This window comes from Phyllobates terribilis, unplaced genomic scaffold, assembly GCF_046119375.1.
Source record: "Phyllobates terribilis strain yellow unplaced genomic scaffold, ASM4611937v1 Scaffold_140__1_contigs__length_4765195, whole genome shotgun sequence".
Taxonomy (NCBI): domain Eukaryota; kingdom Metazoa; phylum Chordata; class Amphibia; order Anura; family Dendrobatidae; genus Phyllobates; species Phyllobates terribilis.
In genome coordinates, this window is record NW_027362900.1 from 2434707 (window position 1) to 2461658 (window position 26952).

Sequence of the window (26952 nt, forward strand, 5' to 3'; positions counted from 1 at the left end):
GGTACATGTTTGTTATTTAACACTTACGGTTTTCGGTTTGCTCGGGTGATGATGAGCTGATGGACCACCCGGATCCTCTGGCATCACCGGCTAGGCAAAGACACAACACTTCATAGTACATGACAGCCCTATACTTTCCAAGTTGTATGGACCGTATTTTATGTGAAAGCATTACCGTAAGACAAAGCTACACCCATATCATGGAGTGATGCTGGCGAGCCTGTAAATGACTCTTGCTGGGGCTCTGGGTCAGCAGGTGACTCCTGCTGGGGCTCCGGGTCTGCAGGTGCTGGAGAACAAATAACATTACATACCTGAGGTACTGAACTGTAATTGTAATTGTAACCAATGTGCTGCCATATACTGTGCTAACCTATTTTAAAACCACTCACCGCGATGGGGCAGGGTCTGTGACCGGATGCTTCTTTCGGATCTGGGTAGTGGAGCTCTGAACCCCAAATCTTCGGGGTAAGCCCCGACTTATGGAGCACTGGATGTCCTGGATGCTCATGGCACTCATAGTCCCTGGCATCCAGCTCTGCTATGAGGTAGCGGACCTCTGCATCCCCCCATGGAGTTGCCCGTCTCCTGGCCGCCATGTTACCGCCTCTCCTGACAAGCTAGGCCGCAACAACATCATAAAACCCGCCCACGACGAATCAACGCCGTAAACCACGCCCATGACGCATTAACGTCGCCCATAGTCGGGGGCACGCCCTATTAGAGGACGCTACTGCGTGCGCAAAGGAAGCGGCCTGAATTCAAAGTATGTACGTCACACTGGAGACGCTGCTGCGTTCGAAAAATGACGCATTATTAATACAGCGTCTCTGGTCACACAGGAAGACTGGTGTGTTGGTGGTTTTATGTATGGATAAAGATCTATATTTTTAGATAGGTAAGCATACTTGTATGTCTGTGACTATGTATGTGTATATGTAGGTATCTGTATATATGTGTGTATATTTTTATGTATCTGAATATGTATGTGTAGCATGGGGATCGCCCCAGGAAGCATTTCTGACCCCCAGGTCACAGATGTCAACAACGTGGTCAGAGGTATTAAGCCACATTTACGGGCTCACAATAAAACGTTCAAAAATGAAACTGAAACTGCTTTCCTGTGAAATATGTTAAGGAACTTCCTTTCTAGGGTAAAGACTTGTGTATAAGGTAAAATAACTAACCCCAAAAAATACTCCTCCACACCTTGGGCTATGTTCACAAGTAGCATTTTTTATGTGTTTTTGCACTTTTATATTGCTTTCAACCGTGACAAATGCATTCACCGGGAAATGTCATTTTAACATTTTACAACCTTAGCTGGCCATGTGCTGTGACACATGCATACAGTGCTGAAAAGACAATTTTAAATATATATATTTGCGGCTGAACAGTGATCAACACACTCAAACAGTTTTTTATTTTTAGATACAAATGGCCCAAAAGTGGATAATAAAGAGGTTTGAACCGTGGAACTGCAAAACCACACTTCTGTTTCTCGGGCCTACACCAGATTATTTTCAACAGATATATTTGTGTCTGAAAAATCAGAGACACACTTTTTTTTTTTGGGGGGGGGGGGGGCACCAAAAGGTTCATAAGACGGGTATTTGTACAGTGTGAAGGAGGAGAAAAAAAAGAGGATTTAGATGAAAAAAAAAAAAGGATTTGTCCTGGCCCCCGAGACCTGGAGCTAAGTCCAGCAATTTCAGAAACACAGGACTGTAATGCAGGGTTTGCTGGTATAACCACTGCGTCTCCTATACAGCCGGCCTGCCTGATATCTGGGATGCATATTAGTCCTGAGAAGGACTGTTTGTTTGATCTGGCAGCCTTTACAGACCCTACACTAACCATTTTGCAGTTTATATCTCTCCCTAAATCAGCAGCGCTGTCCCTACACGTCTGATCCGGAGTGACTGTGTCCAAGATGGCGGTGCACGGTATTAAATACTCGAGGTGACGCTGTGCGGCCAGGCATTCACTGCAATGCCCACAACCAACATGGCTGCGGCATTACAGTGACTGGCTGGCAATCCCTACATGTTCATTGGCTCTGTAAAGAGAACCAAACATGCAGGGCGGAGACCCGAGCTCCTGCCCGAGTAACCCGGAAATGCTCGGTGCTCGCCGAACATCACGAGTAGCGTGATGCTCGGGCAAGTACCGAGCAGTGTCGAGCATGTTTGCGCAACACTAGAGTACACGTATGTATCTGCGGGCCCTTACTACTGAAAGAATGAGAAACAAAGCTTTTGCAAAGTAAAACACATAGTTTATTAGACAAATCAGTACAAATATGAAAGTAGTGTATAAATGTCAGTAGTAGCCCACTATAAGTTCTGATGCTGCCAAGTAACAGCACCAGGACCGTTAAAATATTGGCAGTAGTTGTCTCGGCACGTCTTTGCATCGTGGGTGTTTCTGCCGGGTCCCAATGGTTGAAGGCCTGCAATTGCGGGATCGTTTGCACGCCATTGACCGAGCTGTACTTCCCCATTTGTTAGGCCCACAGAGTCCATGAAGCCAGGTGGACAGTACGCCAAGGCATCGCGCCGGTGAAGGAAGTTGTGAAGCGTGCAACAAGCCAAAACAACTGAGTCTATTGATTCAAGCTTCATGTTTATAGGCATGTGGAAAACTCTGAAGCGATTGGCCATGATACCGAAGGCATTTTCTACAACCCGACGTGCCCTTGACAAGCGGTAATTGAAAATTCTTCTTTCCTCTGTCAGACTTTTTTGTGGGAACGGTTTGATAAGATTGGGATGAAGCGGGAAGGCCTCATCACCGACAAAAACAAAATTAAGGTTGCCTCTAGTGTCAGAGTTGGGAGGCAAGTGAAGGTCACGGTTGTTCAAACGCTCTCCAAAGAGTGTGTGCTCTAAAACACCACCATCGGAAACCCTTCCGTTCATGCCAACATCTACATTTATAAATTCGTAATTGGTGTTCACAAGGATGATGATGAAATAGCCCTTATAATTAAAGAAATATGATCCGCTGTTTGGTGGTTGAGTGATCCGGACATGTTTCCCGTCCAAAGCCCCACCACAGTTAGGAAACTGCCAAAGCTGCTCAAAATCGGAGGCAATCTTTTTCCATTCCTCCTCCGTGTTGGGAAACTGCATGTAGCTACGTAGACTGTGGAAAATGGCATTACATGTCTCCGGAATTAGAATGCTGAGCAGGGACCTTGAAATGGCTGAAGAAAAATGCAAGTCTTGCAGTGAGCGTCCGGTGGCCAGGAATCGCAGCGTGACTGCCAATCTTTCATCTACTGGGATGGCAGCACGCATCGCTGTATCCTTCCGTTGAATCAGTGGAGTAATTCTTTCCAGTAAATGTATGAAGGATTCTTCTGACATCCGCAGATCGTTGCGGAAATCATGAGGATTCTTCTCCTGAAGCTCTCTTACAAGTTGCATGTGGGACAAATCGGACCTCTTCTGCAGCCACTCTCTGGTCCACATGTGACGCTTTCGTTTGGAACGCCTCTCAAGCATCCGTGCCTCATCTAGACACTTTGCTTCCTCAACCAGCAATGCAGCAAACACAACAGCATGCTGCGCATTGTTCATGATGCTGCAAACTGAAAAATATAAAATGAAAACATGAGAAAAGGTTTTAAAAAAATAAAGCAATAAATGCATTCCATTCCATTAGCGCGCATGCCAGAAAACATGCTGTACGGGTGTGCGAACACGAGACCCCCTAAAATGGCTGCCCATGCAAAAGCATATGTACACAGATAGAAGCCAAGCCCTCCCTCCCTTCCTCCAGAGCAATGATAGCTGATAATTAGTAGGTGTCCTATAAATTAAGGAGGCAATGGGAATGCATTTGAGACCCCAAACGATACGTACCGTGCACAGAGATAGGTCAAAAGAACCGTTGAAGAATCGAAGAAGAGTCGCAGTCTAGAAAACTGTACTATGATCTGTAACAAGCACGCGGTCACGAACAATGGACGGAAGCGCTACTATGTCGCCTCATAAGGCTAGGCCGCCACCCAATCAGAACGCAGTAGCGACCACCAATCGGAGCTGAGGGGTGCGGAAAAGGCAACGCAAATGCATGCCTATGTGTCTCAATTCTGAGTCGCTTACTGGGTCGTTGGTAAGGTGTCAAACGCTCCGATGCATGCTACCCAGCGGGATTTCAACGATACAAAAAAGGTCCAGACATTTCCGACACGACCAGCGATTTCACAGCAGGGGCCTGGTCGCTGCTACGTGTCACACTTAACGAGATCGCTACTGAGATCGTTGTTGCGTCACAGAACTTGTGACTCAGCAGCGATCTCGCTAGCAATCTCGTTTAGTGTGACGGTGCCTTTAGTCATAAACTTTATCAGTGACCCGAGACATCTCTTCCCTGAGTGCCTCATTTTCATCTACCAAGGCATTGATCATTCTGGCATATTCTTCCATCTTGTTTTCAATGTGGGAAGTGCGATCCCCAATGGAAGTAATCTCCCCTTTCATCTCCTGCAACATTGCCTGCATATACTCCCTCATGGAGGAGCGAATTGCAGCCAGAAAATCTTGCATATCTGCCCTTGTCATTGGAGCTGTGGGCTTATTATCCCTGCTGCTGTGTCTCAGTCTCTGCTTCCCTTCCCCCCGAGCTTCTAGAGGAGTGTGAATAGGCTGAAGGGGAAGCCGGCGCCATCTTACTCACTGTTCTTGTTGTTTGTCCCCTCTGGAAGAAAGCCTCCAATCTCGCCGGGGATCCTCTTTTCTGGGACCTTGTCATCATGGGCCCTGGGTGTTCCGCCGCCACCGGGTGTTAGGTAAGAGGCTGTAGGACAATGCTGTGTGCTGCTTTGTGCTGGTTTAATCCTGGCTGGCTGGAGCTATGCAATTAAGCTGCTGCCACCTTGTCTTGCAGGCCACACCCACTTGACAAACAATTCTATAAGTATTTACAGTTTCGGCATTAATTTAATGCACAATCAAGATGGACTCCCTTTTGGGTAGAAAATAATACTTTTGTTAAGTTGGTATTAGAGAAGGGAAATCCTAAGGGTCGTATTTCTGATATTCACTGAGTCCTTCTTGATAATTATTTAAAAATATTTCCTTCTCCAGCTAGACAAAAATGGATGGAGATATAGGTCCAATTTCTGAGGATCAATGGGGAGAGGTATTAGAACTGGTACCCCAATTATCTTTACATGAGGCTCAGAGATTTCCCCAGATCATATTAATACATAGGAAATATAAGATGCCTAGATTTCTATGTAACATAGGATACCGGACTGAATGTCCAAGATGTAACATGGATGCTGCGGGCCTATTACATCCGCTATGGGAATGCCGGAAGTTAGGTAACTACTGGAAAGGAGTTGTCTATTATAAAGAGGGTATATAAAATAGATATTCAACCAGACCCAAAAAATGCCTATTAGGTATATTAGAGGATGATATGGAATTTGACCCAATTTCAATAGGGATTTCACATATTTTATTTCAAGCTAGGAAACATATTGCATCCAAATGGATTAACCCCTCACCTCCAGAAATTAGTGAACTCAAAAATAGGATAAATAATATTATCAGATTAGAAAAAGGGTATGTAAAAAACAAAACTCAATGAATAAATTTGAGAAAATATGGGGCTTATGGTTGGATAAACCTGGAATGCCATCAAGGGGGTTATTGTAGGAAAGACAATGACTTATGGGGGGTAATAGGGTTATTGGCGAGGTCTAATGTTTCATTGTAATGTGTATTGGAATTCCTTAACATGTGGTATGGGTAATATAGCACACCTATATGTGTATAGGATTATAATGTTTATTACAATATTATGGTTATATAAGATTTCAAGAATGTGAAATGTTAATTGTAAGATATATTAACTGCAAGTTATCAGACGGTAATGGGGAAGCTGAAAGGATATATAGGAGAGATGCATATGTTATCCCTATGGTATGTTATTTTATTTTACTATTGTATGAACTGTTTTTTTGTTTTGTAAAAACAAAAAAAAACACTAATGAAAAAAATTTCAAATGTATTGGATTAAAAAGAAAAAGTTTAGGAAAAAGGCTCCTCCCCTGTGTGGATTCTCTGGTGATTAACCAAAGCTGATTTCTGGTTAAAACATTTCCCACATTCTAAACATGAAAAAGGCTTCTCCCCTGTGTGAGTTCTCTGGTGATTAACCAAAGTTGATTTATGATTAAAACATTTCCCACATTCTAAACATGAAAAAGGCTTCTCCCCTGTGTGAGTTCTCTGATGTGTAACAAGAGATGATTTACCTGTAAAACTCTTTCTACATTCTGAACATGAAAAAGGCTTCTCCCCTGTGTGAGTTCTTTGGTGATTAACAAGATTTGATTTCTGGTTAAAACATTTCCCACATTCTGAACAGGAAAAGGGCTTCTCCCCTGTGTGAATTATCTGGTGCTTAACCAAAGCTGATTTAAGGTTAAAACATTTCCCACATTCTGAACATGAAAAAGGCTTCTCCCCTGTGTGAGTTCTCTGATGCCTAGTCAAAACTGATTTTTGGTTAAAACATTTCCCACATTGTGAACATGAAAAAGGCTTCTCGCCTGTGTGAGTTCTCTGGTGACGAAGAAGATCTGATTTCTGGTTACAACATTTCCCACATAATGAACATGAAAAAGGTTTCTCCCCTGTGTGGTTTCTCTGGTGATTAACAAAAACTGATTTCTGGTTAAAATATTTTCCACTTTTGGAATAAAAAAATCTATTCTCCATTGTGTGTATTTTTTGATGTTTAAGAATAGACTTTTTGATGGTAAAACTGTTTCCATTTTCTGAATGTGAAAATGGCTTCTTTTCTTTAGGAGCAGTTTGTTTTTTAATGCTTATTTTGTGACTTTGATTTTCCTGAGTAGTCGGTAATGAATCAGAAGACAGGACCTGTTTCAAATGATCAGATGACAGATCTTTGCTGTGAAGGGATGATGGTATGTCTGGAGTAATGGTATTCACTTCAATTGTATCCTGTGGAATCTCAAGATCATTTGATTTAAAAATCTCCTGTCCATCTGATCTCCTGGTACAGTCATCTGCCAGGAAAAAAAACAATTATTAATTTTGAATAAAATATCCTTGAAATTTATATTTTTTAACATTTCTACTTAAAATGTCTAAACAAACATCCCTGGGCTACATGCTAATCCAGGAAAATGAAGGGATATATGCTCAAGTTTAAAAATCAATTTTATTAGACACAAATCGAAACAATAGAGGATTTTAAATATTCCTCTATTTTTTAGATTTGTGTCTAATAAAATTGATTTTTAAACTTGAGTATATATCCCTTCATTTCCCTGGATTAGCATGTAGCCCAGGGATGTGTTTGTTTAGATTGATTTAGAAGTGGTATGCAATCTTTATTTATTTGTCTATGGGATTCTTGTGATAATTGTACTTAAAATCTCTGTAGAAATGGGAAGTTATTGACAGAATGACAGTTCACAGTCTAATAGAAAACTTCATAGGATGAACCAGTAGAGCGTGGTGTCCAACTGTTTGTTCATTCTGCCTCAAAAAAAAGGAATAAGAAGCCATCAAAAAATGTTATGTAGGCAAAAATTATACCAATGAAAACTTCTACTCATCTCACAAAAAACAAGGCCCCACTCAAGTCAAACAGAAGTTTCCACATTATTAGATTCTCAAAGGCTCTTTAGAATCAACATGGCTTCCATAAACCAATCCAGCAAAATCCGCTCTTTCGAAGTCAAATCCCCCCCTCGCTTCTGCACCTAAACAACATTTGGCATCCATGTTTTTGGCAATACTATAGTGAGAAGATCCGACTTAATTTACAGTGCGTGTCTCCTGGAGCACAATCTGGGCACTATGTGTTTGGTAAAAAAATAGCCAATGTGCAATTTTTAATCTCCAACATCCACTGCGTGCTAATTTTCAGAAAGTGCCTATGGAGTCAAAATAATCAAAACTCCTATAGATTAATTCACTGAGGGTGATAATTTCCAAAATGGAGTCACTTTATGGGGATTTCTACTGCTCTGGTTTTCTGACATTTTGTTATATTAGGGCTTCTGCAAATGGTGTGTCCCATCTCCTCTGGGATCTGCTCCTGCGATGTCTGCTTCTGTCACCAGGAGCCGCCTTATTCATCCTGTAGGTGGCACTGGTGATGGAGGAGACGTCAGAACCAGAAGCTCTGGGCGACGCTCTGTCCAGCCACTAAGATTAGGGTGCCTGTGACCTCTAGTACCATTCTGTCTGGCAGTATGGGTCTGTGTGCTGTCCAGCTGGAGTAATCTGCTCCCTACTTCAACCAATTGGAAAGCTCCACACCCTACTAAAGCTGGAAGCATATTGCTGGAAGCTGCCAGATACAGCCTTGTTCTCCTCTGGTTCAGTCCTCTGTGCTCGGCTCCCGGCTTGTGTATTTGTTTTCTGCTGTGATCCCGGCCCGTTTACCGACTACTCTTGTGTCTTTTGATTTTGTATTTTCTCTGCCCTCCTGGTTCTGACCCGGCTACCTGACTATTCTTCCTGCAATCTCACTCCACAGAACAGCAGGTAACACCGTGGCCCAAGCCTAGGGGTCTCTGTGTAAGTCCAGATCCATGTAGTGGGGTTAAATAAGTGATGAGCAAGACAATCCCTGGGATCTAGAAAACAGAGTAGATAGCGCCAAGCCTGTTCGTGGTAGCCATCTTTTGAGCTTCCAGGTGATCATGAATAGTGCCCCCAATACATTGTGTCTGCAAACTATTCCAGCAAGATCTGCATTCAAATAGTTAAATGTCGCTCCTTCCCTTCTTAACCTGCCATGTGCCCAGACAGTAGGATACAACCGTATATAGGGTATTGTCGGATTCAAGAGAAGTTGGAAAATAATTTGTAAGGTACATTTGTTTCCCATTATCATTTGTGAAGAATTCCAAAGTTATCACCAAATAAAGTGACACGTTAGATTAGAAAAATGGGACCTGATTAACAACACAAAACTGGCTGCGGGAAGGGCTTAAATCAGAATATTTTGGGCACCAACTACTGTAGTCAAAAACTGACTATAGACAATAACACATCTACTGAAATGATCAAACTCAGCAGTCTTCATCAGTAATAAATGAGTAACTAGTGGTGAAACCTCTCTGGGGTAATTAGAGTATGGGGCTCGGTGGCTCTTGGCAATCTAAACTATCATGAGGGACAATATTTTCTGTCAGATGAGTGCCAAGAAGAAATATTAGACGTTCAAATGGAACTTTTTATAATAGTGCAGAGATGAGGGGTCTTAAATTTAGATCTCAGACATTTTGAAAAAGCAATGGAGATCTTTTTTCAAAGACTACCAGGGTGTTAGAGTCTCACATAAGTGAGACAGGCCGATCCCACCACAACCTGTAAAAAAAAAATATTTTTTTTTATTCTATGTTAGATCCCCAACAACAACATATGTTTGGGGAGAGACCTCCAACACTAAACTGGAGTTTAGAGAAAGTATTAGCGCCCCCATTTCAGGAGAGATTGTGCAGTAATCTGAATTCCTTAGGATTGAAAACATAATGGAATTTATGACGTGGAGTGAATCCATGAAACCAGGGCTGGAGCCAACACATCTCCTGCAGGCGTGAATAAATGTATATTACAGCCATCAGCCCCGCACAGCTTAGAGATATATCATGGCACAGGTGTAATGTTTTCTGTATAGTTTATCACAATCCTGTTTGAAGTTAGATTTAAAATAAAGTTGAGATAAAAGGAAACTCTGTTGTTATTGCATCATTACCCTCCGCTTTCTCTTACAGGTCCATCATAATATTTTTCTTCAAGTGATTTTCTCACTTGTCAGCACTTTCTACGTACGCTGTCATTTGGCTTTATAGTTTACAGATCTGGGCAGGTAACGGTCAGCGTCTCCTAATCCCAGGGGGTGGGTGGATCCTCCAGGTTGTAAGTTCTACAGAAAAGGGCTTTCACAATTCACAAAGTCATTTGAACATTTTCAGATGGTGGCGAATGTTATGCTCTAGCGGCAAAATGCTGATCACACGATTGTGATACGGCCGGACTACACCACCGATAAAGCAGCCACAGCCGGTGACTGAGAAGAATCTGTGACTTCTCTGCATTTAGTGGTCACTACTCACCTGGGTAGTCATATGTAGGAATCTCCTCTTTACACCGCTCATCACCCCTCACATATGTCTCTGTAGTATTAATATGGGTCAGATCTTCACCCTGAAACAAATATTGTAAAAGTCACAGACAGATGGAGAAGTCCCATCTATGATCAGCTCTAATCTTGCCATCTCCACCGTTCTCATTACACAAGTATAAAACACATAATACTGGTGGATAAAACAAGACTGAACACAAGACCTTCACAGCCGTCTACACATCATAGGGGAGATCTCATGACACCTTCCCTCCATCTACCTGATGATCCTGAGGAACATTGGGATCTTCTTGTTTACAGTCATGTGGAAGAAGAGGACGGGGACATCTCTCTGGTGTTGTCCTCTTACTGGATAGATCTGGAGGAAACACATACAAGGACTGAATTCATTCTTTACATACAGATAATTATAGGCCGTGTGTATTTAGTCCTGTCTATTACCTGATGATGTGTGGGGCTGGGGAACCTCCATCATGACGTCCTTGTACAGATCTTTGTGTCCTTCTAAATACTCCCACTCCTCCATGGAGAAATAGACAGCGACATCCTGACACCTTATAGGAACCTGACACATACAATGATACCGTCATCCCCAAATCCCTTAATAGTGTACTGTATAATGTCCCAGCATTCCCAGCAGTGTCACCTCTCCAGTCAGCAGCTCAAACATCTTGTAGGTGAGTTCTAGGATCTTCTGGTCATTGATGTCCTCATGTATGAAGGGGTGAGGTGGAGGCCCCGTGATTGGGCTCAGGGGTCTTCTCCATTCCTCAGACATAGGGTCCTGACAGCGCTCACTAGAGGTCTTCTTCACTACTGTGTAATCCTGATAATGGAGAAACACCTTAATAAATCTCAGTACAGACATTTCCAGAGTCCTCACCTCTCCAGTTCTGTCCACCTGTTATTCCCATAGATAAGAATGATGTAATGTGACGTCATCAGAATCTCTCACCTCTCCAGTAAGCCGGAAGAGGATCTCTAGGGTGAGGTGTAATATCCTCTCCGCCATCTTGTGTCTGTCCATATCCATCCTTGATGGGTAAAATCAGGAAAATTCTCTTCTATAAAAGATCTGAGAGGATCCGAAATTGTAGAGAATGAGAAGATGAGCCTATGTAACATCATAAATACCCTGTGTAATAATACAATTACTGGAGATAATAAGGGGAAACATATGAGATTTATTATTTTACAGTATTTAGTTTTCTTCTTTACATCTAGTAATAAAACATATATATTTTAGGCTACAGACAACAAGCAGTTTCTTCCTTGGAGTCTGTAGCTGAATACGTTTCTCATAGACTCATCTTCCATAACGTTAATTCTCGTCTCATTTACCGACACTGGAATCGGCATTAGCAATACTGCAGGAGATATTCATTACACGTGACATGAGAAATAACTACTTCATGATGAGGACGACATCTTCATCTTCTACTACGGCTCTACAAACATATTTGGCCAGAGTCCGTCACTGACTACATCACCACCGGTCGTCTATATGAATGTTTCCCATCTTTCCTAGTCTGTAATCTTCTATCTCGTTAGATCTCATGTCTCATTCACACATAGAAGTTTGAGGCATTTAGAAAACCTTTTTTGTTTTCACAAACACCTCGGACAGAAATTATTTGATACCAAAGTCTCCATGTACAGTGTTTTATGGAGTTTATTTCTGGCCTTAGGCTTTCCTATATTGCAAGAAAAACACCAGAAAAAAAACAGATATTAAAATGTTTCAAAAGAAAATTGGTATCAACAATTCTTGTAAAAAGAAAAAATCATGCAAAAAGACATTTTCTTATTTTTTAATACGTTAAACATTTAAGAAAAACAAAAAACCTCTTTTGGGCACCAGAACATAGATGTACACTGCAGGGATGGCACAAGTGCGGCGGAAACACAAACCCTGGCAGTTTAACCACTTGCTGCTGACAAAAACAAACATGGCATCTAAGAAGGTTTGGTAGAGTTTTGCTGAAAGTCTCTTCTCCCCCAAGGTCTTGATAATATGGGGCCGCCTAGTTACAACGATACCATGGTAGTTTAACCACTTGCTACTGTCAAAAGCAAACATGGCATCTAATAAGGTTTGACAGAGTTGGGCTAAATGCCCCTCCTTCCCCAAGTACTCGATTGTTTGGGGCTACTTAGTTACTATAATACTTAAATGCCTAATAATGGTGTCTGGGCCTGCAATGTACAAAAGTCTATTAGGTCGGGCCTTTTACAAGGTCAAACCTGGCCTAAACAAGTTAGATAACAGAGTGTCTGACAAAATGTTCTCTTGAGAAAAAGTTAGTGTGAGAGAAGTTCCATGGGAAGAGAAAGAAAGAATGTATGTTATGCAAGGAGTGATAATAACATGATTTTAAAGGAAGCAGACAAAATGGAGTTGCTCTAGCATGAGTATGAATATGTCCTTTACACTTTTAACGCCCCCATACACATTAGACTAAAGTTGCATGAAAGCACTGATTTCGGGGGTTTGGTCGACTATATAATGTATTTGGGGGCCTCCCGATAGATGATGCCAGGGCAGAGAAGGATCTGGCATCCTGAATTTTAGAGGCTAATCCGTTTGTTCTTCCTGTAGATAATCTTCCACTAGAGGAGTCTGGAGGTGACTCTCTCATACAGATCACAGGAAAGCTGGAATATTTGTATGTATGTGGGAGTCGGGAGAGATAGCTGTCTGCCAAATGACCGTTCAGCCAACACTTATCTCATGTGTACGGGGCCGTTAGTATTACACTCACAGGCAGTGATAATACACGGCACTACAGTATTACAGTGCATTATCTGAGCAATCAGAGGCTTGTATGTTGTATGATCGCACTAATGGGAGTTGTTTAAAAAAAGTTTTAAAAAAAAGTTTAACATGAAAAAAAATAGATCAGTTTTAGCAACAAGAAAAATCGGTCACTATACAGACTCACTGCACAATATTGGTTGAGTCACGTCCATAACAACTTTACTATACTCTGTTATCCTATAGACATCCTATACACAGTGGAGTAGACTGAAATCACAGATCCCAATATAAAACATAAATATAACCATATATACATAACCCGGACCAGATGGTATGGAGATGAATGAGGGAGGCCAAAGTCCAAAAATAACTTTACTTTACAAGAACTTGATATACATCAGATAGCAGGCACAACACTTCATGGATGCTTCTTCTGTATTATGCAGAGTCAAGAAGCCGTTACACGTGTCGGTACTTAACTTTTGTTACAAGCTACAAGAGTCCAGCAAATCATTATAAGTAGGCCAAACATCCCCTGTGGGGACTATACGGGTAACCTCAGCTCCCAGTTGATTTGGGAGTACCGTTCATAAGGCTGTGTGCCCACGTAGCGTTTTTCAAGCGTTTTTGATGCGGAATTTCCGCAGCGGAAACGCTTGTAAAACGCTTGGTAACCCGCACCCCATGATCCCCAATGGGATTCCGCAAGTTCTATGCACATGCTGCGGATTTTTCCGCAGCGTTTATGCTGCGTTCAAAAATCCGCAGCATGTCATTTAATTTTGCGTTTCCGCAAGCAGAATTGCCTTTGTCCAATGCATAAAAAACGCAAGGCAATTCCGCATGTGGAAAACGCATGATAAACGCGCGAAAAATGCGCGATAAACGAGTGCGGAATTCCGCATGCGTTTTTCCGGGAGAGGACTTGCAGAAATGAAGCAGAAATTTTCTGCTTCATAAATGCAACGTGGGCACATAGCCTCAGAGATATACAGTACAGACCAAAAGTTTGGACACACCTTCTCATTTAAAGATTTTTCAGTATTTTCATGACTATGAAAATTGTACGTTCACACTGAAGGCATCAAAACTATGAATTAACACATGTGGAATTATATACTTAACACAAAAGTGTGAAACAACTAAAAATATGTCTTATATTCTCGGTTCTTCAAAGTAGCCACCTTTTGCTTTGATGACTGCTTTGCACACTCTTGGCATTCTCTTCATGAGCTTCAAGAGGTAGTCAGCGGAAATGGTCTTCCAATAATCTTGAAGGAGTTTCCAGAGATGCTTAGCACTTGTTGGCCCTTTTGCCTTCACTCTGCAGTCCAGCCCACCCCAAACCATCTCAATTGGGTTTAGGTCTGGTGACTGTGGAGGCCAGGTCATCTGGCGTAGCACCCCATCACTCTCCTTCTTGGTTAAATAGCCCTTACACAGCCTGGAGGTGTGTTTGGGGTCATTGTCCTGTTGAAAAATAAATGATGGTCCAACTAAACGCAAATCGAATGGAATAGCATCCCGCTGCAAGATGCTGTGGTAGCCATGCTGGTTCAGTATGCCTTCAATTTTGAATAAATCCCCAACAGTGTCACCAGCAAAGCACCCCCACACCATCACACCTCCTCCTCCATGCTTCACGGTGGAAACCAGGCATGTAGAGTCCATCCGTTCACCTTTTCTGCGTCGCACAAAGACATGGTGGTTGGAACCAAAGATCTCAAATTTGGACTCATCAGACCAAAGCACAGATTTCCACTGGTCTAATGTCCATTCCTTGTGTTCTTTAGCCCAAACAAGTCTCTTCTGCTTGTTGGCTGTCCTTAGCAGTGGTTTCCTAGCAGCTATTTTAGCATGAAGGCCTGCTGCACAAAGTCTCCTCTTAACAGTTGTTGTAGAGATGTGTCTGCTGCTAGAACTCTGTGTGGCATTGACCTGGTTTCTAATCTAAGCTGCTGTTAACCTGCGATTTCTGAGGCTGGTCACTCGGATAAACTTATCCTCAGAAGCAGAGGTGATTCTTGGTCTTCCTTTCCTGGGGCGGCCCTCATGTGAGCCAGTTTCTTTGTAGCACTTGATGTTTTTTGCAACTGCACTTGGGGACACTTTCAAAGTTTTCCAAATTTTTCGGAGTGACTGACCTTCATTTCTTAAAGTAATGATGGCCACTCGTTTTTCTTTACTTAGTTGCTTTTTTCTTGCCATAATACAAATTCTAACAGTCTATTCAGTAGGACTATCAGCTGTGTATCCACCAGACTTCTGCACAACACAACTGATGGTCCCAACCCCATTTATAAGGCAAGAAATCCCACTTACTAAACCTGACAGGGCACACCTGTGAAGTGAAAACCATTTCCGTTGACTACCTCTTGAAGCTCATGAAGAGAATGCCAAGAGTGTGCAAAGCAGTCATCAAAGCAAAAGGTGACTACTTTGAAGAACCTAGAATATAAGACATATTTTCAGTTGTTTCACACTTTTTTGTTAAGGATATAATTCCACATGTGTTAATTCATAGTTTTGATTCCTTCAGTGTGAATGTACAATTTTCATAGTCATGAAAATACAGAAAAATCTTTAAATGAGAAGGTGTGTCCAAACTTTTGGTCTGTACTGCATATACAACACTGCGGCAAGGACAGTGCACGCACACTCAGCTCTGCTACATATGCACATTTATATGTTATATAATAATATATAATAATAATAATTTTTATTTATATAGCGCCAACATATTCCGCAGCAAACTTTTGGTCTGTACTGTATATATATATATATACATACATACATACATACATACATACACATATACATACACACATACACACACACACTGTGGCTGGTGGGGGGAGCGGCAGCGTAGCGGGGCACAGGAGGCAGGAGCCACCTACTGTAGATTACACTGTGCTCGCTGCTAAAGAAAATGAATATTCGCTGCTTCCCACACCCATGGATGAGGGGAGCAGTGAATATTCATTCTCCTTAATTGCTCTCACAATGTTGCCGCAGCACGGCTACTGCTGCGGCTCGGCGGTCACGTGTTCTTCGTAGGAGAACTCATGTCCCAGTTTGGCGACACTGTAGCTTCCTCTCCAGAAATTGTTAGCTTAAATTCTGTTAGTCTAAGATAAGGAATCGTCCATATCATTTCCCTTCCGCTGACATCCCCACTATCATCATGGGTCACTTCAACATCCCCATTGACACTTCCCTCTCATCTGCCTCTAAGCTTCTATCTCTCACTTCCTCTTTCGGCCTCGCTCAATGGTCCTCCACAGACACACACAAAGATGTCCACACTCTGGACCTCATCTTCACCCGCCTCTGTTCCCTATCTAACCTCTCTAACTCACCTCTCCTTCTTTCTGACCACAACCTACTTACATTCTCTTCCCTCTCCTCTCGAGGTGCTCAATCCCCACTCCACAAACCTGCACACCCTCAATCTTAAACACCTTGATCTACATTCACTTTCCGAGTCTCTTCTCCCTCTTGCAAACATAAGTTCCTTACACAATGCAGATGCTGCCGCTTTATATAACACCACTATATCTGCATCTCCCAAATCGGCTTCCCCTCTCAGACATAGCAAAGCTCACAAAATTAACAGGCAACCCTGGCACAGCAGCCTGACTAAAGAACTGAGGAGGGCTTCCAGAGTTGCTGCGCAGAGATGGAAAAGATCCCACTCCAAAGAGCACTTAATTGCACTACTTTCAAGTCCACACTCACTGCAGCAAAGCAAACATACTGCTCATCTCTCATAGCTTCCCTGTCTCACAACCCTACAAAGCTATTCAACACTTTCAATTCTCTCCTCCATCCCCCAGCACATTCTTCCTCTCCAATCATCTCAGCTGAAGACTTTGCCTCATTCTTCAAGCAGAAGATTGATAACATTGAGAACATTGATAACTGCTCATATCTACTCAGTCCTCCTCCTCCAAAACCAGCTTCTCTGCCATCACGGAAGATCAGCTTTCCGCTCTACTCTCAAGATCACATCTCACCACAATGACTACTCATTCTCCCTAGTCCCGCAAGCTTGCTGCCCCAGGGTAACCTTGGACTCTGATCTCTCCTTCAAACCACATATCCAAACCCTTTCCACTTCCTGCCGACTCCAACTCAAAAATATTTCCCGGATCAGTACATTCCTTACTTAATAATCTGCAAAAACCATAGTCCATGCCCTCATCATCTCCCGCCTCGACTACTGCAACCTCCTGCTCTGTGTGGCCTCTGTTCTAACACTCTCGCACCTCTCCAATTTATACTAAACTCTGCTGCCTGACTAATCCACCTGTTACCTCGCTATTCGCTAGCCTCTCCCCTCTGTCAATCCCTTCACTGGCTCCCCATTACCCAGAGACTGCAGTACAAAGCCCTACCCATGACATACAAAGCCATCCACAACCAGTCTCCTCCATACATCTGTGACCTAGTCTCCCGGTACTTACCTACACACAACCTCCGATCCTCACAAGATCTCCTTCTCTACTCCACTCTATGCTCTTTGTCTCTGTTTTGCTCTCGCCTTGGAATCCGGATTCCCACTGCTATTATATCTTTGTTTTCCTTCAGAACGTACCATCTGATGTCTACCTTTGGGCACACAACACCATATCAATTCAAGTCACCAGGTAGACCAAAAATTGGTATTTCTCACTTAATTTTCCCTATCTGACTCATCACCAGGAAATTGTTCTCCTGTATGCCCATGTAGCTCAGAATGAGGCTCCTACAAAGTATAATGGCTCCCACACAGTATGATGGCCCCCACAGCCCCTCAGAGTATTATGGCCACGTTATATAGATGATGTTTTGTTTATTTGGCAGGGCTCCACGTCGCAACTTGACAAATTCCTCCACCATCTTAATGATAATAAATTCAACATCAAATTAACCTATAAATAGAGTCAGTCTCACATTGACTTCCTCGACCTATCCATTATCAGAACAGAGAGTGGCAGAATAGGTACAGATATTTTCCGTAAAGAGACCTCTACAAATTCTCTACTGCTGCATTTTACGTCATCTCACCCCCCAAAACTTAAAAGTTCTATTCCCATCGGACAATATCTAAGAGTTTGTCGTATCTGCTCGAGCGAAGATTGTTTTGATCTTCAGGCACGAGATCTCTCTAAAAGATTCCTCAACAGAGGCTATAAAACTAACGACATTAATAAGGCATACATGAGAGCAAAAAATTCAAACAGACAGACAGAGTCTTTTGACCGGAAATCCCAACAAGGCAAGAAAATCATTAGTAAATATGATTCCCAGATTTATTAGTACGTTTAATAACAACTGGATTGACATTAAGAACATACTTACCAAACATTGGCCAATATTATTGACCGATAAAGACCTAAAAAGTCAGCTTCCTACCCGTCCAGCTGTGACGTGGCGGAAATCCAACACGCTAGGTGACTTACTTATTAATAGTCACTACATACCACCAAAGAATACCCTTTTGACTGGACAAAAAGGTCCTCCATGGGGTAGCTCTTCATGTGGCAGATGCTCGATATGTAAATTTGTTCCCAAAGCATCACATTTTCTTGACTCTAGCGGAGATAAGTCATTTCGTATCGTCCACCATATTACATGTAATACTGAAGTGGTTGTCTATCACCTTACCTGCCCTTGCGGCTTGATTTATATAGGTATGACTACAAGAGCCCTTAAAACACGGATTCAGGAACATATCTGAGACATTAATAATGCTCTGGTATGCACTGATCCAACATCCCTTAAAACAATACCTAGACATTTCTTGGAAAAACATAAAGGCAAACCTCAAGGCCTAACTGTTCGAGGTATTGATCATATACATATGGGAATCAGGGGAGGTAATGTCAAAAAGAAACTACTTCAGAGAGAGACTCGGTGGATCGTTACATTAGATACTACCTCCCCCAAAGTATTGCATGATATGGTCAGTTTCAAGTCTTTTTTGTAAAATGCTGCGCTGTTTTTAATGGGACATCCTTCTTTCTCTTTTCAATATCCCCCTCGTTCGGTTCATTCTTTAGTCTTTTAGCATTATCTTACTTTTTCTTTTTGACTGTTTATGCTATCCAGATCTGTTTTGTTGCTATTGCATGGAGATATGCTGGCCTGTCTATCCTATGGGATCCATGATCTGGGGAGAATTTACCATGAACAAATATTACAACCTATTCACTCCTTATGAATAAACACAGAACACGTTGAGTCTTAGGGTATGTGCACACGATGCAGAAATGAAGCAGAAAATTTCTGCATCATTTCTGCATCTCCCTGGCAGAAAAAACGCATGCAGATTGTGCATGCGTTTTTCCTGCAGAATACATGCGGATCCACATGCAGATTCACATGCGTTTCCGCATGCAGATTGACAAGCGCTTTCCAGGCGATTTTAGCATCACCTGGAAAGTGCTTGACAATTAGGTCACACTGTATAAATCCATGCAAACAGCATGGATTTATATAGTGTGACCCGAGAGAGTGTATATACTTACCTCCGATGGCCCGCGCTGTCCTGCTCACTCCGTTCTCCCGGCAACTTTGAATTGAAAGACCTGCCGACGTCAGCGTCACGTGACCCGTCACATGACTCTGACGTCAGCGCAGGTCCTACAACTCACTGCAAGTGCCGGGAACAAAGCACGAGCGTTGCGCGGGCCGACAGATGGTAAGTATATATATATTTTTTATTTTATTCTTGTTTTTACAGCTTTTTTAATGGTACCTGGGTGTGGATGAGACTCTCCTCCACACTCGGGTACCATCCGCACATTAGAACGCACCAATTACGCAAGTACAGATGCAGTCTTGCGGAATTGGCGCGTTCTAATGCAAGTCAATGGCGGCGAAAACGCCGCGTTTCCGCAAAATTAAATGACATGCTGCGGATTTTTGAGCGCAGCGTTTACGCTGCGGAAAAATCCGCATCATGGGCACAGCACATGCGGATTTCAATTGGGGAACATTGCTTCCCTTCTACCATGCGTTTTTCATGCGTTTCCGCGGCGTTTACGCAACTGCAAAAACGCCGCGGAAACGCATGAAATACGCATCGTGTGAACTCAGCCTTATGGATGACGTTCCACATCCCGGGATACCTCATTGAACCCTTGGACTTGAAGGAGAATTTACTTTGATGTACTTTAATCTGCCTCCTCTTGATTTATTGCAAGTGTCCTAATGTAAAAATATTAATATTGATTTTGTTTCTGTACACTTGCTTTATTTATTATACAAGACTACTATTCTTCACTTCTTTTTCCCAGTCCATATTTTTCTTTCATTCCCTCCTCATTTCCCCTCCTTCTTCTATCTTTTCCTCCTCTTTCTCAGGTCTCCCCCGCCTCCTCTTTTCTCTCTCCCTCCCCTTCTTTTCTTTCTCTCTCCTCCTTCTCTTTTATTATTGGCCACCTATTCTGTGGCCTTTTTTGTTTTTGTATATGCACTGATGGATGTATTATCTAAGTAATTTTGTTTATTATAGATACCTGTGTATATATAAGGCTGGACGTATTCATGGGTGTTCTTGATGTATGACACTTATAATCTATACAAGTATTATCCATGTAAAATGCATACCTCTACACCTCGTGTAATATATATCCATTTATTTTCCCCCTCTCACTTACTTAATGACTTCTATTCTCTATTATTCATCCCCCTTTTTTCATGTCTCCCTGCTTTTGTATCTGCAGTGCTTCATGGCACAGTGAGGTGGCCACTCCGTGTGTCCATGCAGCGCTGCATCATGCATAATAGCTTGGATCTGTATATAGTCTATCTCTTAGCATACTCCCTTGTATTACCACTCACTGCTCTGACATGAACTTCCGCCCCAGTGACGTTCAAGGCAGGACGCGTCGCCGCAGCAACAGAGAGGATTCCTCTCATCAGCTGTGTACAGCGTGCGTGCCTGGCCGCGTCATCACTGGGGGCGGGGCTTCTATGACGCGAGCGACTCTGATTGGCCAGTTCTCCTATAAAGGATGTCCCCTCACCTCACGACAGCCACGCCTCCTGACGAAGCCACTCCCAGGGCGAAACGCGCGTCGAGGCTGTTCCACATCCCCCTCAGCTCTCCAGGACACGCTGCTTTATCACTTTTCATATGGCACAAGGTAATTGATTTTTCATAGAGCCGCGGCTCCAGACTAGACAGCAATACTATATCAATAACGCTATCGATTCATTAACACTTATGTATCACCGGTGTACATTTTTTATGCTACCTATCTAATGCTATTCGTTTAATGCTCTTACCCATATATTACTGCTATATGATCTGATGTATGCTGCCATATGTCCACATATCAATATTATTATCTTGTATACCATGCTTTATACCTTACTGCTATTACTAGTGTGGACATAGATTGATATGATCCTTCCATTATCCTTTAAATAGCAGCTAGTACGCATACCTGGCTTACCTTCCATGCTGGTTTAGGGATGTTAGTCTCCTGGCAGGATTTTATTCTTTAAAACCTGCCCCTATAGTTTACCTACCATCTCTTCTTCTTCCCTTCTCTTATATTGTGAATTATGATGTAATTTTTACAATTTCTAATAAAATTGATATTTTTGGAATAAAATCCCTCTTTTGTCCTTTTGGGGTCCACTAACACGTGGATTGGGATATAGACTACTAGGGCGATCATTCCCTCCCACATAAATAGCCTATTTTGGGGAAAGGGGTGGTTATCAGTTTTTCTATTATGGCCACAATAGCCTGCTAAACAAAATGAGGACACGCACTCAATATGGAGGCCATTAAAGTCCATCAAAGCACTTAACACAGTTTAATGGCCCCCAGCAGCCGCCCACTCTGTATGAGAGCCCCAACAGCCCTTCACTTAATATGATGCCACCATAATTCCTGATATTAAGAAAAAAAAACACACACACACTACTCAACCAACCCCGTTCCCGGGTGCACTGTCCGGTCTGTGCAGTGTGAGTACTGAGGCTCCATACTACAGGTGTAATGTAGTGACATCATTCTGCCTGCAGTGCACAGAGACTCAGATTCACAGGCGAAGGCTGAATGATGGATCAGTGAGCTTTCGACTTCCTGATTCATTATCCTATTCAATGGTATTACTGTCACAGGAATGTGGATGTAGCTGAAATTTTGATGATTGGGAAGGAGAGGGTGCCCATTGCTGACCCGCACCGAGCCCTCTCAATTCACAGGCATTATAGTGGCCACATGGGCTGCCACTATGGATGATATGCCCCTGCCTATCCAACTATTGTGTGGTAAATATCTTATAGGTTCTGGGTTCATTAGTATCTGCGCCAAGAATGGTGCTGAGTTTTTATTAATTGCCATGGGGTAGTCGGTGAGATGGGTGGTACAAAATTGTGTGTCTAATGGGTAGTACTGTGGGAAACCCTCCGCCCCCAAATTAAAATATATGCACTAAAAACTGGACTAACATATATATACTTAAAACTACAAGCTGAATGGCTTACCCTATCCTGTACCTAAACAAAGCTGTTACAGCCTAAGTGCGGAGTTTGGCACCCTAAGAGACGACAATGGCATCCCCACACACCGGTGGCTGTCCCTCAGAAGCCCTAGATAACCCTGATACATAACCCGAATACATATATATATCTAAAAAAATACACCGATACATTAAATAGGACCACGTATGTCTCAAGGTATATGTAAAGGAAAGGGTATGGTACTCTTCAGAGAATGTTTCAATAATCCGCCTCAACGCGTTTCCCCAACAGGTTCATCAGGAGACTTGATTCAGGGATGTTAATTCATGATGTTCAGCATAGTGTGCCTAATAGCCAGGTGTCCAGACTAGGAGAACCATTCCCTTTCCTAGAAGTGAATTGTCATAGGATATACAGAATGGAGTCTGTCTACAATAATGTACTGCGCTTGAGCTTCTTCTCATGCGCGAGAGGTCCAATAATGTCCATCTCCTACTGTGCATGTCCGGAAGTGACATGCTATAAAGTTTAATGGCGGATAAACTGATTGCTGCCACGCTACTCGTACCCTTCACTGCGCATGACCGTAGTTATGCATTCCACGCCGGAGAGCATCTAGGGTAATTTTTGGCGATTGTGCATGTCCGGACGTGTGTTCCATGCCGGAGCGCATATTGAATCTGGATTGCATTCCTCCCATATAGAAAAGTCCTTTCTCTGAGATCAGCGTCATGGGAGACTAAAAACAAGTATTGCACATCCTCCCATCAGGCAATAGGCATGTAGATCTACTTTATCACTACATAAAATATGGGATGGTGGCCCACAGTATATTCCTAAATGGTCAAATTTGACCCCTATTACATAATTTGATATATACAATGATCACCGCACTTGTTAATTACTAAATAGTATATGTGGGATATAACTGATAAGAAATAATTCTGATATAGGAGCTCAGATATCTTGATGAAGTACAACAATATGTGAACCCGATTCACAGGGAACTGAGTAGAAATGGGTAGAGTATAAAATCCAAAAATGTAATTCAGAATATGGATGTATTCACACAAAACAGGCATAGGAAATTTGCTCATCGAGTCCCTTAGGGGCTTGTGGATCCAATCTGGAAATCCACTCACTTTCCTTTTTGAGGATACATGTATTGTGATCACCTCCTCTCACATTGGGTTTAACCACCTCAATGATGCAAAAGGAGATGTTTCCGGTTTCACCTCGATGTACACTGTTCATGAGTCTCACTAATTGGGGTATCCTGACCATGGCATAAAATTACCCAAATGCCCCCTCCCCCACCCTCCTCCTAGACTGCCTCTTGGTCGTTCATACATAATCTAGGGGACAGGTGCATGTGGCCACATATAAAAGTCCTGAGGTTTTACAGCTGGAATAATCCCTCTGGAAAAAGATTTTACCTGTAGAGGAACTTGAGAAAGATTTACATGGTCTCATCCAATTACATGTACAACTTTCTCCACATCTAAAGAATCCGCAGACTCTTCAATCCAGCTAAGTCCACTTGGGTGCAGGTTTTTATAGAAACTATGCACTAAACGGACCCTAATTGACCGACCCTTTCTGAAAGTTATTGTGGGAGTAGATCCCACAGCACCCTCAGGTCCAGGGTTTTCTCAGGATATTAAAGATATGGTCACTCTGATTCTCGTAAGTTCCTATTACTCGTGTTATCCCATCTTTTTCTTGCTCTCTTGGTTAGGTATGGAGGAGTGTCTGTCTCTCCTGATTTTCTGCAAATAATCGTGTGAAATCCAAAATCTACTGTAGGTACCTTTTTCCATGAATCTGGTGTTCATGTCTATTGCCTGTATGTTAAAATTTGTGACATTAGAGCAGTCTCATCTCAACCGTAAAAATTGGCCCTTGGATATTGCTTTTTTTAAGGAGGATGGGGTGGTGACTATCCCACTACAATAGTTTATTAGTGCTTCTAGGTTTATGGTAGATGAGTGTCCCTAGGGTCCCATCCCCTTCATTCTTGATTAGTACATCCAGGAAAGGCAACTGGTAATATTTAACCCCTTTCTGACGTATGACCTAATAGTACGTCTTGGTGACCTGGGCCTATTAGACCAATGACGTACTATTAGGTCATACGGCAATCGCGCCCGCACACAAGCGGTGCGGGGCGATCGCCGACGGGTGTCAGCTGATAGTACCAGGTGTCAGCTGTGACAATGTGCAGGGAGTGGTCCCGCACCGTTTCCGGCACATTAACCCCCTCAATGCTGCGATCAAAGTCGATCGCAGCATTGCGGTGGCAAGGGGAGGTGATCGGGATACTCACCTCCTCTTCCGGCCTCCAGCGCTGTCTGCCGTGGCTTCCCGGATGTTGCCATGACGACCCGATGTCGTCATGACAACATCCGGGTCACCAGACAGCAGGAAGATTCTTTGGTCATGCGCAGTGCATGACAAAAGAATCTTCTCCCTGTGCAGCACTGACAGCCTGTATAACACAGGAATGGTGCTGCATTCCTGTGCTATACAGGCAATCAGAATAAAAAAAGTGAAAGTCCCAGAGTGGGACACAGAATAAAAGTCCACAAAGTGTTAAAAAATTTAAAAAAAAATAAATAAAATTTTTGTAAAAATATTATAAAAACAATAATCCACCAAAATAAAAATATAATGTACCCATTAATAAATATTATGGAAAAAAAACAAAACAATAAAAGTACACATATTTAGTATCGCCGCGTCCGGAACAACCTGACGTATAAAACTGTCCAACTACTTAACCCCTTCAGTGAGCACGGTAAAAAAAAATAATAAAAAAAAAGAAGCAAAAAACAATGCTTTATCATCATACCGCCAAACAAAAAATGAAATAACACGCGATCAAAAAGACGAATATAAATAAAAATTGTACCACTGAAAACATCATCTTTTCCCGCAAAAAACAAGCTGCCATACAGCTCCATCAGCCGAAAAATAAAAAAGTTATAGCTCACAGAATAAAGCGATGCAAAAAAATATTTTTTTCTATAAAATAGCTTTTATTGTGTAAAAGCGCCAAAACATAGAAAAACAATATAAATGTGGTACCGCTGTAAACGTACTGACCCGAAGAATAAAGCTGCCTTATCAATTTTACCACACGCGGAACAGCATAAAAAAAAAACCCATAAAAAAAATTCTGGAATTGCTGTGTTTTGTTTATTCTGCCTCCCAAAAATCGGAATAGAAAGCGATCAAAAATTGTCAAGTGCCTGAAAATGGTACCAATAAAACATCAAACCATCCCCCAAAAAAACAAGCTGTCACATGACTGTTGGCCAAAATATGGAAAAGAGTAGTTACTTACCGGTAACGAAATTTCTCGGAAACCATGACGGCACCACGGAGAGAGGGGATCCGCCCTTCAAGGACAGGAAACCTACAGATAAAAAGGGCGGCACCTCTCTCCCGCATCAGTTGGTTTACAGAGCACCGAGAGGACCGCCAGGTTAGTAACACCAGATATGGCATTTTTATTTATATATTATATATATGTATTTTTTTTTTTTTTAGACACACCCTGTGACTAAACAAGCAGGTAGTAATGATTGTGCACACCCATGTGTAAGAAAAAAGGGGAGGGAATGTACGGGTGCCGTCATGGGTTCCGAGAAATTTCGTTACCGGTAAGTAACTACTCTTTCTCTTTCCCCATGACGGCACCACGGAGAGATTGCAGAGCAGTGAAGATTAGGGAGGGACCACCTCTTCCAGAACCCTTCTGCCAAAGGTAAGATCTGAAGACGATGTTAGATCCAGCCGGTAGTGTTTAAAGAACGTGGAGGGAGAAGACCAGGTCGCCGCTCTACATATCTGTTCGATTGTAGCTCCGGCCTTCTCCGCCCAGGAGGTTGCCACTGCCCTCGTCGAGTGAGCCCTTAGGCCTGCTGGCGCTGTTTCCCCGCTTGAGGAATAAGCCAGGGAAATGGCTTCCCTTATCCACCTTGCCAGGGTTCCTTTGGAAGCTTTCTGTCCCTTCCGAGATCCCTGGAAGCACACAAACAGAGCCCTGTCCTTCCTACACTCCCGTGTGGCCTCTAAATATTGCATAATGCACCTCCTGACGTCCAAAGTGTGAAGGACCTCTTCCCCCTTGTTTTTTGGGGCTGCGCAGAAGGAAGGGAGGGTAACTTCCTGTGACCTGTGAAAAAGGGATCCCACCTTAGGCAGGTACGCAGGGTCGGTCCTAAGCGTCACTCTGTCGTCTAGAATCTGCGTAAAGGGGGGTCCAGCGGATAGTGCTTGGATGTCACTAATGCGGCGAGCCGAGGTGAGAGCTACCAGAAGGGACGTTTTAAGGGACAAGATTTTAAGGGACGCTTCCCCTAGTGGTTCAAAGGGACCTCTGGTCAGGGCTGAAAGAACAAGATTTAAATCCCACGGAGGAGCCTTCCGGGAGGGGATGGGCCTGGATCTATGAGATGCCCTGATGAACCTGTAGACCCATCTACCCCTTGCCAGGTTGCAGTTATACAGGACTCCCAGAGCTGCCACCTGAACCTTCAGCGTGCTCGTGGCCAACCCCAGCTCCAACC

The 26952-nt window shown here is 42.8% G+C and overlaps 1 protein-coding gene across 1 annotated transcript; it reads right to left on the reverse strand.

The window, feature by feature from the left end:
* Positions 1-5376: 5376 nt before the first annotated feature.
* LOC141205536 (uncharacterized) lies at positions 5377-25820 on the reverse strand. The gene is made up of 7 exons (XM_073664104.1): positions 25725-25820; positions 11108-11227; positions 10799-10978; positions 10594-10717; positions 10413-10510; positions 10124-10214; positions 5377-7054 (listed from the first exon to the last, which is right to left on the reverse strand). Exons 2-7 carry the CDS (start codon positions 11183-11185, stop codon positions 6048-6050), a joined length of 1578 nt encoding a protein of 525 aa, XP_073520205.1. The 5' UTR covers positions 11186-11227; positions 25725-25820; the 3' UTR covers positions 5377-6047.
* Between the last annotated feature and the right edge of the window lie 1132 nt (positions 25821-26952).

Bases quoted from the DNA above. Each gene is read 5' to 3' on its own strand.
- LOC141205536 (XM_073664104.1), bottom strand. From the start codon at position 11,185: ATGGATATGGACAGACACAAGATGGCGGAGAGGATATTACACCTCACC. The intron at 10,718-10,798 runs GTGACACTGCTG...TGTATGTGTCAG, and splicing joins TTGAGCTGCTGACTGGAGAG to GTTCCTATAAGGTGTCAGGA. The intron at 10,511-10,593 runs GTAATAGACAGG...TGTTTCCTCCAG, and splicing joins CCAGCCCCACACATCATCAG to ATCTATCCAGTAAGAGGACA.